A 14,355-nucleotide genomic window follows, 5' to 3' on the forward strand; every position below is an offset into this window, starting at 1 on the left:
CCTAAAATAGCACTTTTCTTGTATGTTATTTTGGGCAACACATTCCATACTTTGCCCCATCACAGAACATTTCTGCACACATGATTTGGCTGGAAATCTGCATTGCAAAATTTGGGGAGGTGTGGATTTAAATGCAAGCTGACTTGAATTTCTCCCCTGCTCTAAGATTCACCCTTTTCTGCTTTGAACATAGCTATTCCCTAACCCCCTCGGGTCCCACCCTGCACCCTTGGCACCAATGTTTTCTACCAAGACAAAAAAACCCCGGGGGAGAGATGTCTTTCCCTGCGCTGCTTCATCTTTCTTCCTTGTGACGCAAATGCACATCATTCAGGGGCTCCTCAAACACCCAAGAACTGCCCTCTTCCCTGACAGAGCTGGACCCACAGGATGCAGGCGGGACACAGCCTTGTTTGAGGGTCTCTGGTGGGGAGGCCAGCCATAACTTGGGACCTTTCTTTGGGCAGAAGATGAGTCCAAGCCTTGCCTCCCTCCTCTCCTGAGTGGGGAAAGGTGGAGACCTTAAAACCGACCTAGTCTCTCTCTCTCCTTCTTCCATCTCTGGCTCGGGGATCCTTCTGCCTGGCTCTCCTCGCTGGGTGACCTGGAAGCAGGAGCAGCATCTGAAACCAACGGTCTCTACAGCCTTCCAGGAGCAGCCACAGCTTCCCTCTGAGTTCATTCGGCAGGAAGATGCCAGGTGAGGAGCAGAGAAAGGGAGGGAGCCATGAATTGGCCCCCAGACCCAAGAAAGGTTTCGTTTGCCATGCGGATTGAGGGAGGAATCTCTCATCTGTAGGCACCAGTTTGTTGAAAACCATGCAGATTTTAAACTGGCTGTTGTCTAACATGATGCAGGGTGGTTAAATGAATCAAAGAAAAGAGAAAGACAACCATATGTCAGGAGTGCTCTGATGGTGTTTCCTGCTTGGCAGGGGGTTGGACTCGATGGCCCTTGTGGTCTCTTCCAACTCTATGATTCTATGAAAGGGAGAAAGCAATCTGGGAAATGGGTTAATAGTGCAGGCTCTCTGATTTAGAGCTGGCCACAAAGCGATGCAATCTTCCATGCAGGAAAGCAAAACTGAGAAATGCTCACGGTTGTATGCAACCTGCTTGGGTTGGATTCACTCTGTCCAGAGTAGGGCTGGGCAAATCTCTCAATTTCTCATTTTTGCACAGCAGTTTGAGAATCATTTCCTTCAACCCCACATGAAGACTCATCAGCATTTTGGTGCAAAGTTCTCCCAATATATACATTTTTGTTTTTGCAAAGAAATTCCCTGCAACATAACCCCCCCCTCTATGTTATTTGCACCGTGATGTGTCTTTATATGCTCACTTAACCCCAGGATATGCATTGTGTACACGCTACTTGAATGGAGAACTACTTTGCAAAATTCAGAAAAGTGTGAATTTCAACCAGTGCCTGAGTTTTGATTTCCATATTGTTTCAGCAAGTGCAAATTGAGTAGGGTTCCCTTTAAATGTGAGCTGAATCGAATACCATACCGCCCAACCCTAGCCCAGAGTGATTTTATGTCTCAACCTTATTCATTGGCTGTACATTCAGAACCCTCACCCCTCCACTCCTGAAAACTCAGTCTGGCACTCCTACTAAGGAGGAAGTTACACTGAGTTGTGGATAATTCCCCAGGGCAAGAGGCAGGAGAGACTGAGAGCCCTGGAAATAAGCGCAGAAGAAACATATAGACAATGAGGGGCAAGGAGAATGTGACATGCTTAAATACAAGTAAGGTGTAGAGGCAGGTAAAAAAAGGTAAAGGTAAAGGACCCCTGGATGGTTGAGTCCAGTCAAAGGCGAATATGGGATTGAGTCACTCATCTCACTTTCAGGCCAAGGGAGATGGTGTTTATCCACAGACAGTTTTCTGGGTCATGTGGCCAGCAGGACTAAACCACTTCTGGTGCAATGGGACACCATGACAGAAACCAGAGTGCACAGAAAAGCCATTTACCTTCCCGCCGCAGTGGTACCTATTTTATCTGGTTGCACTGGTGTGCTTTCAAACTGCTAGGTTGCCAGGAACTGGGACAGAGCAATGGGAGCTCACTCCATCACGAGGATTCAAACCGCCGACCTTCTGATCGGCAAGCCCACGAGGCTCAGTGGTTTAGACCACAGCGCCACACCCAAGACAAGGCTAATCATAGAATCATAGAATCATAGAGTTGGAAGAGACCACAAGGGCCATCGAGTCCAACCCCCTGCCAAGCAGGAAACACCATCAGAGCACTCCTGACATATGGTTGTCAAGCCTCTGCTTAAAAACCTCCAAAGAAGGAGACTCCACCACACTCCTTGGCAGCAAATTCCACTGTACAACAGCTCTTACTGTCAGGAAGTTCTTCCTAATGTTTAGGTGGAATCTTCTTTCTTGTAGTTTGGATCCATTGCTCCGTGTCCGCTTCTCTGGAGCAGCAGAAAACAACCTTTCTCCCTCCTCTATGTGACATCCTTTTATATATTTGAACATGGCTATCATATCACCCCTTAACCTCCTCTTCTCCAGGCTAAACATGCCCAGCTCCCTTAGCCGTTCCTCATAAGGCATCGTTTCCAGGCCTTTGACCATTTTGGTTGCCCTCCTCTGGACACGTTCCAGTTTGTCAGTGTCCTTCTTGAACTGTGGTGCCCAGAACTGGACACAGTACTCCAGGTGAGGTCTGACCAGAGCAGAATACAGTGGCACTATTACTTCCCTTGATCTAGATGCTATACTCCTATTGATGCAGCCCAGAATTGCATTGGCTTTTTTAGCTGCCGCGTCACACTGTTGGCTCATGTCAAGTTTGTGGTCAACCAAGACTCCTAGATCCTTTTCACATGTACTGCTCTCAAGCCAGGTGTCACCCATCTTGTATTTGTGCCTCTCATTTTTTTTGCCCAAGTGCAATACTTTACATTTCTCCCTGTTAAAATTCAAGGCTACATGAGAGATGCCAGCAGAACTGTAGTCATGCCCCTCACACAAGAATGCAGAAACATTCAAGGTGTGAAATGAGTTTTCTGGCGGTGCAGATGGGTCTCCTTCAAAGAGCTTGATAAGGCACTTAGACAATGAAGGGAGAAGACTGTCATGAATTCTATTCATATTAGTCCAGAGCAGATCAATAGTTAGCCGAGTAAAAACTTAAACACTTTGCAGGATTCCCAAAAAATAGACCAGAGGCAATTGTATTTCACTCAGCAAAGCTTTACTGCTATTGAAGGAAAATGAGCATAACGGTCACAAATCCAATACAATCAGGATTACACTGTCCATAAGAAATCCAGTTGCAGCAGACTTAACTTAAACTTACAATAATTTATAAGACAAAAACCTTAACACTAAGCATACTATGTACAGAACACCACACCAAAAGGAAAGAGAGATAGAAGTGAAACCCGGGCTCTTTCTAGTCAGCATGACCTTGACAGAAAGAGATAAGAGGACCAGTTTAAGCCAGCTGTACTCAGCTTCTCTGAAGGAACAACCCAAACATCATGAACCTTCTGCTTGTCTCTAGGCAAAATAGAAACTTACATGTCAGCTAGAAACTTCCAGCTTACACCAGTTTTTTCCACACAGAAAAGCTTCCAGAACCCTCTGGAATTAGAATAGGAAAGATCAATACTTACTGCACCCAAGAATGCAAACGGACAAGTCTATCCATGGCTACTGGCCGGGGTAACTAAACTTTAGCCAGAGGTCTCAGAGCACTGAAGAACACTTGCTGGGCTCACACACATCGCCTTTCTCACAAGAGGCAGCTGTGGAGTGGGAGAGGGAGACATTGGAGTACGCTGAGAAGAGACAGGCGCTGAACAGGAAAAGGTGACTGTTTTAAACAATGGCAGAAGTCTGAGTAAATCAAGGATGCACAGATGCAGAATTGTGTTTTCAAATAATTCCAGAAGTTAGAATAATACAGGAATGGAGGAAAGCAGAGGGGGTGGGGTGGTGATTTCCAACAAGGGCAAAGGTGTGAGTAGAGTGAACAGGGGGTGATGTGGGGAGAGGTCACAATTTATTCATTTATTTATTTATAATTAATTTTCAATATAAGAAATGTCACATCAGATAAAGTAAACATTAAAAAAAGAAATTAAAAGAAATTAAAAACCTTACAATACTGTTTACACATTCAGTAAAACATCCAACTGTGGGATTTCTCAAATCCCTTGACTTCCCTCTGCCCCTTCCCAGGGTTCCATTATTTCATCATAAATTCATGCATGTCAGTGTAATGGTATTAATCTTATTGTATCCAATTCTATCTTTTATAATCATATTGCAAATGTTTCTTGGTGTTAAGTTCTGTGTTCTACCAGTCTCTATTTCTGCTTGTAGAAATTGACTTGTTTGCTTTTGAAAAACAAAACCCCCTCAGTGTCTCTCCATGCCTTCTTTCTTCAAACCTCTGCCATTATTAAAACCCACAATTTTGGTCCCTTTCTCCCTCCACTCCACTAGAACTTCTGCCATTGTTTCTTCTGCCTTATTTACTAACAGTTATTAGCCATCGTGTTGTGTTTGCATTTTTGTAGATTGTTTCTGTAAAGCAAGAAACCATGCACTCCAACTGTGTTTTATTTTTTTCAAAAAAAATTATTAATTTTTGCAGAATTTTTTTTAAACAAACATACAAACAGACAAACAAACAAACAAACAGACAAAACATACGTCTCCACCATAAGTAAACCAAACTTCATAACATTGTTAAGTGACTTCCTCGTATCCCCCTGGTTGAATTTCAGTGTATATCATTTTAACGGTTTTCCAAAACCTAAATTCTTAAAAATTTAACTTAATCACTTAACATCTTTCTTTCTTAACCATTCAACTTTAAACATATTAGTTCATCGCATTACATATTTAAATCCTAAGCCTATCTGATAATTGCAAGCTTTCCAATTAAGTATATTTAACATGTTTAACTAAATAGTCTTTAAATTTCATCCATTCTTCCTGGTAGTCCTCCTCCTTCTGCTCGCGGACTCTTCCAGTCAGGTCAGCTAGCTCCGTAAAGTCCATCATCTTCATCTGCCAATCTTCCACTCTTGGTACTTCTTGTGTTTTCCAGTTCTTAGCTAATAAAATTTGAGCAGCAGTTGTGGCATACAAAAATAATTTAACACCTTTCTTGGGCAGTTCCAAACCTGTTATTCCAAGAAGAAAGGCCTCTGGTTTCTTAATAAATGTATATTTCAACATTTTTTTCAGTTCATTATAAATCTTCTCCCAGAAGTCTTTCACCTTGGGGCAGGTCCACCACATATGAAAAAGGTACATACTTTTTCTTTACATTTCCAACAGAGATTATCACTATTATGATACATCTTGGCTAATTTTACAGGAGTTAAGTACCATCTATACATGATTTTCCTAATATTTTCCTTTAATATTATACATGCAGTGAACTTGACCCCTTTCTTCCACAATCTTTCCCAGTCTTCAAACATTATATTATGTCCTACATCTCTTGCCCAATCTATCATTACTGATTTAACTTGTTCATCTTTTGTATGCCACTCCAGCAGTAAATTATACATATTAGACAATTTTTTTACTTTGGAATCCAATAACTCCAACTTAGACTTTTCAGAAGCAAAACCATTTTTCTTATCTAATTTATACAATTCATTAATCTGATGGTAATGTAACCAATTTATCTTGTCCTTAACTTGATCAAATGGTTTTAATTTATAACTCTCTTTCTCCTCTAATAGTAAATCCGAATACCTCAACCACTTGAAATCCACATTTAACTTTTTCTGGGCCTTCGCCTCCATCAGTGAGAGCCATCTGGGCGTCTTCCTTTCTAAAATATCTTTATATTTTATCCATACATTATACAGAGATTTCCTAATTACATGATTTTTGAAAGCATTATGGGCCTTTACTTTATCATACCATAAATATGCATGCCATCCAAACAAGTTATCGCAACCCTCTAAATCTAAAACATCAGTGTCTTCTAATTTTATCCAGTCTTTAATCCAGCAAAAAGCAGCAGCCTCAAAATAAATTTTCAGATCTGGCAGGGAGAATCCCCCTCTTTCTTTGGAGTCTGAAAGTAGTTTATATTTGATTCTGGGATTTTCTCCCTGCCAGATAAATCTAGATAAAGCTTTCTGCCATTCTTTAAAATATTTCACATTGTCTATGATTGGGAGGGCTTGAAACAAAAATAACGTCTTTGGCAATACATTCATCTTAACCACTGAAATTCGGCCCATTAGTGACAGTTTCAAATTTGACCAAATCTTTCAATCCCTCTTTATCTCATTCCATAATTTCTCATAATTATCTTTGTATAAGTTCAAATTTTTCCCAGACAGGTTTATACCCAGATACTTAATTTTTCCAACAAAATCCTGGCCCGTCATTTCTTGTGGTAGTTTTATTTCATCATTACCTAGATTTTTCTCCAATACTTTGGTTTTGCTCTTATTTAACTTAAATCCCACTACCTGCCCAAATTTCTGTATCAACTCCAGTGCTTTTACTGCACTGGAGTCTGGATCTTGTAATGTCAGTACTAGATCATCCGCAAAGGCTTTTAATTTATATTGTTTGAATCCTATTTTTATACCCTTAATTTGTTCATCTTTTCTAATCATACTTAGCAGGACCTCCAGGACCGAAATAAACAGCAGAGGTGAAAGTGGGCACCCTTGCCTGGTTCCCTTTTCAATTCTCATTTCCTCCAATACCACATTATTTACAATGATTTTAGCTTTTTGTTCCTGACAGATCACTTTGATACCATTTAAAAAGTCTTGACCAACCCCCATACTTTCTAAATTATGTAACATAAAACTCCAAGATACATTGTCAAAGGCTTTCTCTGCATCAATAAACATTAACATTGCTTTACAATTCTTTCTTGCTTCCAACTTTTCCAGAATGTCAACCACATTCCTAATATTATCTTTCATATGTCTTCCAGGCAGAAATCCTGCCTGGTCCTTGTGTATATATTCAGATAAAACCTTCTTAAGCCTGTTAGCTAATATATTTGCAAAAATTTTATAATCCACATTAAGTAAGGAGATTGGTCTATAGTTCTTGACATTGGATCTATCTTGGTCCTGTTTGGGAATCAGAGTAATATAAGCTTCCTTCCAGGTTTCAGGTGCTTTGCCCCCTCTTAGAATCAGATTACATACTTCTACCATAGGTTGGATAAGCCAGTCCTTCAGTGTCTTATAATATTTCGCTGATAGACCATCTGGTCCTGGTGCCTTGCCAGGTTGCATTAAATTTATCACATGTTCCACTTCCTGTCTTGTAATTGACCCTTTTAGTAGGATCTTTTTATCCTCTGGAATCTTCTGCAAACCATTAATTTGAATAGATTGCTCAATTTTCACCTGGTCCTCTTTATTCACAGTTTCTTCTAGTATTTATAAAAACATTTTCTTATGTCAGCAGGGTTCTCCGCAGATTTTCCTTCTGTTACAATATTTGTGATAGTACTTTGCTTTTGCCTCTTTTTCAATTGCCAGGCTAAAAGTTTCCCACATTTGTTTGCTGATTCAAAGTTCCTTTGTCTCATCCTCTTTAATTTCCATTCTATTTCTTGGTTTATAATCTGTGAATATTGAATCTGAAGAGCTTTAATTTCCTTTTGTATCTGCAATTTTTTTGGATTTCCTCTGAGCTTCTTCTCTTTCTCTTTTAGTTGATCCAAAATTTTATCTTTTTGCTCATTTTGTATCTTTTTCCTAATTGAATTTTGTTGGATAAGGAATCCTCTCATTACTGCTTTGCTGGCATCCCAAATAACCCTTGTTTCCATTCCTTGGTTCATATTAAGTTCAAAATAATCCTGTAGAGTTTTCTGGGCTTTAGTTACAATTGAAGTACTTCTCAACAAATCATCATTCATTCTCCATCTGAAGGAACCCCGTGCAAACATCTTCAGTTGCACAGAAACTGCATTGTGGTCAGAGCAAGTTTTAGGGCAAATTTCAGTTTTTAGTACCTTGGGAACCAAGTCTCTGGATAACCATAGATAGTCGAGTCTCAAAAATGATTGGTTTGCATCTGAGAAAAAAGTAAAGTCTTTTTCAGTTGGATTTCTGACCCTCCATATGTCTGACAGATCAAATTTATCAGTTATATCAAAGAAAGTCTTGGGTAGTCTGGTTCGAAATCTTATGTCTCTGAGTCCTATCCATCAAAGTAGATGCCACTCCATTCAAATCTCCCATTAAAATTAGTTTATAGTCCAAGTATTCCAGAAGGCTTGTTTCCAAATTCTTAAAGAATTCCGCTTTGCCATCATTAGGTGCATAGATTCCTAATAACAAGTAGTTTTCACCCTGTGCAGTAATAATAATAATAATAATAATAATTTATTATTTGTACCCCGCCCATCTGGCTGGGTTTCCCCAGCCACTCTGGGCGGCTTCCACAGAAACCAAAAATACACTAAAATATCACACATTAAAAACTTCCCTGTGGTAATTTCCACTGCTATGTGTCTTCCCTCCTCATCTTTAAAAATCAATTTTGGATTCCATTTTTCTTTTATATAGAAAACCACTCCTCTTTTTTTAACTTTAAGTCTTTTATTTATTAGAATTTTTCTATGTAATCTCGTGATGTGTGTTTCCTATAAACAAATTATATCCAAATTCTGTTTTTCCAGCTCATGATAAACCTGTCTCCTTTTTTGAGGAGAGTTTAAACCATTTAAGTTCCAAGAATAAATTCTCAAAGCCATAATGTCGAATTAAGGGGATGCCGCTTTTGCCCCTGACAGCTGTGGGCTTTGCAGTCCCAATTCCACTGCGTACTTCTGCAGAAATCTGTCCTTCTCTCCCATAGTCTTAATCCTTTGCTTTCTTCCTTCAAATCTGAAAGACAGGCCCTCTGGGAATTCCCACCTTAAAAAGATGTTTTTCCTCCTCAGGATGTTTGTCAATTCTGTGTAATTCGATCTCAAACTCAGGAATTGCCAAGGAACTTCTTTAAAGAGCACAATAGATTTGTCCTGTATTTTTAGGCCTTTTTAATAGTGGTGTCCCAGAATAATATCTCTTTGTTCCTTGGTCTTAAATGCAGTCATAAGTTATTTTTGTGTCCTTTTTAGGCCCAAATCTATAGGCTTTTTCTATCCACAATTCAACTTCTTCCTTTTTCAAGTCCCACCATGCCACGAAAAAATCCGCCAAAAATTCCCTGAGTTTCTCTTCATCCAGATGCGGGACCCCCCTCAATCTTAAGTGGGATTCCTTTTCCTTCATTTGAAGAAAAGCAATTGAATTTGCATTTGCATTTTGTAATCTTTCCAGATCTGGCACTCTGACTGTCTCAAGCTGTGCCAACCTTGTATCATGTGTAGTAATCTCAGACTTAACTTCTTTCAGTTCAGCTTCAAATCTTTTGTCCAACTTTTCTATGTTTGCTGTATTGTGATTTAAGCCGTCTCCAATATCATTCAGTATTGTCATAACCGATTCCTCAAAGGGTGGATTCTTTGAGCCACATCTTGTTTTGTCAGCACACATAGTAACTCAGGAATTTCAAGGTCAGTACCACAGCTTGATGTAGTGAGAGAGAAAAACAAGTTCCCTCCACTAGTCCCACAGGTGCCAGCCCAGCTAGACAGACAGCAGCCCCCCTGTTCTTTAGGAACAAACTGAGAGAGGAAATGAAAATTTTGAAATCCCTTTCTTTTTCCTTGTAACAATTATAGACAGTCCTGAAGGGAGAGGACACTTTTAGCTTCTTAAAAATATGTCAGGATAGCCGCAGGACACAATTTAGCAGAGTCAGTGCAAACGGAGATTAAATGTTTCCTCTTCCATTGTGACGTCACAATGGAGTCTAGTGTTCCTCCTGGGAGGTCCGCTGCAGATTGAAGGAGGCTTTTTCCTCAGTAACAATCACACAAAGTTTATATTTTCAAAAAATAATTTCCCCCTTATCCTCCTTAAAGGGGGGGGGGGGATTTTGCCTGCAAAGTTTCAAAGTTTTTGTTTCTGTTTAGGCTTCGGTCTTTGCACACCGATTCCAGTTTCTTCCAACAAAAGGGACCACCTCCGTTTTTAAGCCCCTTTTTTCACTGATCAAATTTTCAAATTAAGACTTTCGCTTTACTAACAGTTCTGAATTTTAAGTCCTTTTTTAAAAGAAGAAATTGGCCGCTCACAATCGCCAGTCTTGGAGCTTCGTGCAGTGAAGGAAGCAGTCTTTTCCGCTGTGCCGCGTCTCCGACCCCGCTAGCTCTCGGAGCTCTTACAAGCTTAGCGGGGAGCAGGGGAGTCACAAAAAGGCACCCGTCAGATCTCCAGGTCCTCAGAATGCCCAATCTGAGGTTTTTTTTGGGGGGGAACCACAACACTCTCGTGGTCTCCCCTTGCTTCAATGTGCTGGGGCTCTTTCAGCCGAAAGAGCTCCTGACTGCCATTACTGGGCGGCCAACCGGAAGTCTCCCAACTGTGCTTTAAAGGTATGGATCTGGCTCTATATTTACCTAGAAAACATGAAAAAGAATGTTGGTGGGACAGATATCTGTTTATAACAGGATGACTACTATTGGGCTACCTTCAGCGTCACTTTTCTCTCTTCTCAGATCCTCCTCTTTCCTTCCTCATGGATGCAGAGAATCAAACGCAGGTAGAAGAGTTTATCCTCTTGGGCCTCTCCAGAGCCCCGAGCAACCAAGCTCCCCTCTTCTTGGTGTTCCTAGCTGCCTATTTGGCCATTCTCACAGGCAACCTCATGATATTAATCGTGGTCCTGATGGATTCCCGCCTTCACAGCCCCATGTACTTTTTCCTCAGTCACCTATCTTGCTTGGACATTTGTGGTTCATCTGTTGTTGTGCCAAAGATCCTGGTGAACCTCCTGCGCCAGAGTCACACCATCTCCTACAACCAGTGCATGGCACAAACATTCTTTCTGGTTGGGTTTTTTGGATGTGAGCCTGCCCTGTTAGCCATCATGGCCTATGACCGCTATGCTGCCATTTGCCAGCCGTTACACTATAGCCGTCTCATGAGGAACAGGCTGTGCATCCATCTCGCTGTGGCCTCCTGGGTCTGGGGCTTCCTGGACTCAGCGATTCACGCTGCGTTGGCCACCAAGCTTCGCTTCTGTGGAGCCAACCAGATTCCCCAAATCTTTTGCGATGTGCCCCCGCTGTTGAAAATTGCCTGCAGTGATACGAGCATCAATGAATTGGCCACTCACATCACCAGCATCTTTGTGGGGTTGGGTCCCTTCCTCTTCATCATCTTCTCCTATTTCTACATCTTGGCCTCCATTCTGAGGATTCACTCCAGCACTGGTAGGAAGAAAGCCTTCTCCACCTGTGCTTCACACTTGGTTGTGGTCACTCTCTGTTTAGGAAACGCATTCCTAAACTACAACCGCCCAAGTGCCGGCTACTCTCTGGAGATAGACACACTGATCTCAGCAATGTACTGCATCGTCACCCCTATGCTGAACCCCCTCGTCTACAGCCTCCGCAACAAGGAGGTGAAGGAAGCGCTGAGGAAGGTTCTGAACTGCCGGAAGACGGTTTGAATTCTGCTGCTCTATACCACAGTGTCTTCTAAAAGTCTGGTAGCTATTTTCTCTTTGACATCTGGTGGGAGGGCATTCCACAGGGCGGGTGCTACTACCGAGAAGGTCCTCTGCCTGGTTCCCTGTAACTTGGCTTCTCGCAGAGAGGGAACCGCCAGAAGCCCCTCGGCGCTGGACCTCAGTGTCTGGGTGGAACGATGGAGGTGGAGATGCTCCTCCTGTTTATATGGCTGGTTTCCCCTCCCCTCCAATAGAATTTTAAGTGAAATATCAATATATAATATGACTCCCCCCTTCTCCACGTGGCTTTATGTATTGTATAATTTTCCTTTGCCATAAGTCACTTGGAGACATTTGGGTGACAAGAGACTAAGAAGTTTAATCAACAACAACAACACTGAATTAAATGGATCAATGGTCTGAATGGATAGAAGACCACTTCTGCGGGGCCTTTCAGATCCACCACATCTTCTGCAACCTCCCACCACTGCTGAAAATTGCCTGCTGGAAGAAGCACATCAGCAAAATTACCGTTCACATAGCCACCATCTTTATGGGCCTGGGCGCATTCCTGGTAGTCGTCATCTCCTACGTCTGCATCTTGGCTTCCATCTCGCGGATCTGCTCCATGATAGTGGTCGTCCTCTACTTTGGAAGTGGATTGGTGAACTACAACCACCTCAGCGCAGGCTACTCCTTGGAGGTTGACACCCTGATCTCCACTATGTGGCCTTTGGGGCCAGCTAATATAAATATATAAAGCCATTTTATTTCCCCAGAGAATCTTGGAAAATACTCTTCATTTTAAAATCTTCATTTATTTTCTGTTGCTGCTGGCAGTTTTTCTTATGACTAAAGTTTATATTTTGTTGCTCACATCTGTGTTTCTTTTTAATGTAAGTGACCCAGAAAATGTTGTTGTTGGGTGGCAAATAAATATTGTCAATAAAAAACAAATACACAAATACACAAGCAAAACCACCACTGCTTGTGCATTGTGCTTGGATGCTGAGCTAAGCCAAATCTTGTACTCTGTTGCGGTGAGTTAGGTGGGAAGAGGTGGGATTGGTAGGTTCATGAGCATGTATAAATCTGTGGGACCCCTCCCCAATTGCATGAAGAAGCTTGCCAGAATAAGAGTATCTTCAGTTGTTTCCAGAAAATACAAATAGTGGGCATCTGCCCTATCTCCACATGGATGTTGTACCATCAGCAGGGCCTTCTCAGTAGTGGCACCCACCCTGTGGAATGCCGTCCCACCAGATGTCAAAGAAATAAACGACTATTTGACTTTTAGAAGACACTTGAAGGTAGCCCTATTTAGGGAAGTTTATAATGTTTGATGTTTTATCGTACTTTTAATATTCTGTTGGGAGCCGCCCAGAATGGCTGGGGTATAAATAATAAATATGTACGTGACCCAGAAAATGTTGCTGTTGGGTGGCATATAAATATTGTCAATAAAAAACAAATACACGAACAAAACCACCAGTGCTTGCGCATTGTGCTTGGATGCTGAGTTAAGCCAAATCTTGTACTCTGTTGCAGTGAGTTGGGTGGGTGGGAAGAGGTGGGATTGGTAGGTTCATGAGCAAGTGTAAATCTGTGGGACCCTTCCCCAACTGTGACAGGAACTGGAGCTTACAGGGTTAAACAGCTCAGTTCCATCATCCTGCCTCTGAGGGGTGGAGAGATCCACATCCGGGATCTGTTTCTTTGTTCTGTCTGTACTTTCATTTTTGTCTGGGACAGAGGATGTCTTTCTCTCCCGACACTGGCTGAATTTATTGCTGCTGTAAATAAAGCTTCTAGCATATAAGGAAGCTGAGTGGAATCTTGATTTATACATACTATGCACACACAGAGGGCAGAAGGCCAATTCACTGTGTTTACTGTGCTGTGCTCAGAGGTCCAAAGAGCAGAGATACACAACGGAAGCCTGCCGGACCTTCATCCTGAGCAATATTTACAGGTTATGGACTAGTCACGCTCCAAAGGCAAGAGAGCTTTCTGTGAAGCCTGCGCTGTGCCTGTGTCCTTAAAGAGCTGCAGAGAAATCCAGCTGGAGCTTCTGCTATGCTGCGTGCCTTTTAAGGCAAGGCAGAGTGCTCACTGGGAAGAAAGGATCTTGCTGAAGGAAGCATCCCCTTGAAGCCGGCTAGCGTGAGTACTAATGTCCACGGAAGGAGATGGCAGAGCTTCAGGAGACCTTTAATGTCCCATTTGAAAGGCTCAATGGGCAGAATTGGGAGTACTGGTCCAGAAGAATGAGGGCATGGCTTCTGGCCAAAGGGCTCTGGCACTGCACACAAGCCCCACTGTTCCAGGCTGCAAACGGAGCTGCTGCAGCAGACGTGGAGGCTTCTCTGAAGAGAGATCAGTGGGTGCTGTGTATGCTGAGAGCTAACATGGACGCTTTGCTGTTGCACCACCTTGAGGGTCTCAAGACGGCTCAGCCTGCTTGGCAGGTGCCGGAGAGGATTTGTGAAACCACAGCGGGAGCCGAGGGCCACGTTTCTGGGAGCTGCTTCTTTGTCTCGGAGAGGCTATGTGATGAAGAGGCCCGTAGACAGAGAGCAGGGGTTTGAGCAGGCCCAGGCTGTCCTGCATCCAAGAGTGGGGGTGAAGGGAGGAGTGGAGACACTGTGAAAGCTTTTGCTTTGAGACGTTGCTACAGATGCAGGTCCCCCTCCCATCTCGTGAGAGACTGTCCGGTAGAGGCACCCGAAGGATTCAAGGTCATCTTCCATGGCAACCACCAGATTAGCACATCTGCAAAGCGTGGGAAGCCAAGAAAAAGGGGAAC

At 42.4% G+C, this 14,355-nt stretch overlaps 2 protein-coding genes across 5 annotated transcripts in view; both read left to right on the forward strand.

Moving 5' to 3' along the window:
- NME6 (NME/NM23 nucleoside diphosphate kinase 6) overlaps window positions 1-14,355 on the forward strand; it is a 101,527-nt gene that overhangs the window by 59,752 nt on the left and 27,420 nt on the right. The window lies entirely within an intron of this gene.
- Window positions 646-11,549, forward strand: LOC310743043 (olfactory receptor 5V1-like; the record flags this gene model as incomplete). Its single annotated transcript, XM_083573124.1, has 2 exons — window positions 646-700; window positions 10,594-11,549. The coding sequence occupies exons 1-2, from the start codon at window positions 694-696 to the stop codon at window positions 11,547-11,549; spliced, it is 963 nt and encodes a 320-aa protein (XP_083429250.1). The 5' UTR covers window positions 646-693.

This window comes from Podarcis filfolensis (genome assembly GCF_964270895.1).
Source record: "Podarcis filfolensis genome assembly, chromosome: 10".
In the NCBI taxonomy this organism is placed as follows: domain Eukaryota; kingdom Metazoa; phylum Chordata; class Lepidosauria; order Squamata; family Lacertidae; genus Podarcis; species Podarcis filfolensis.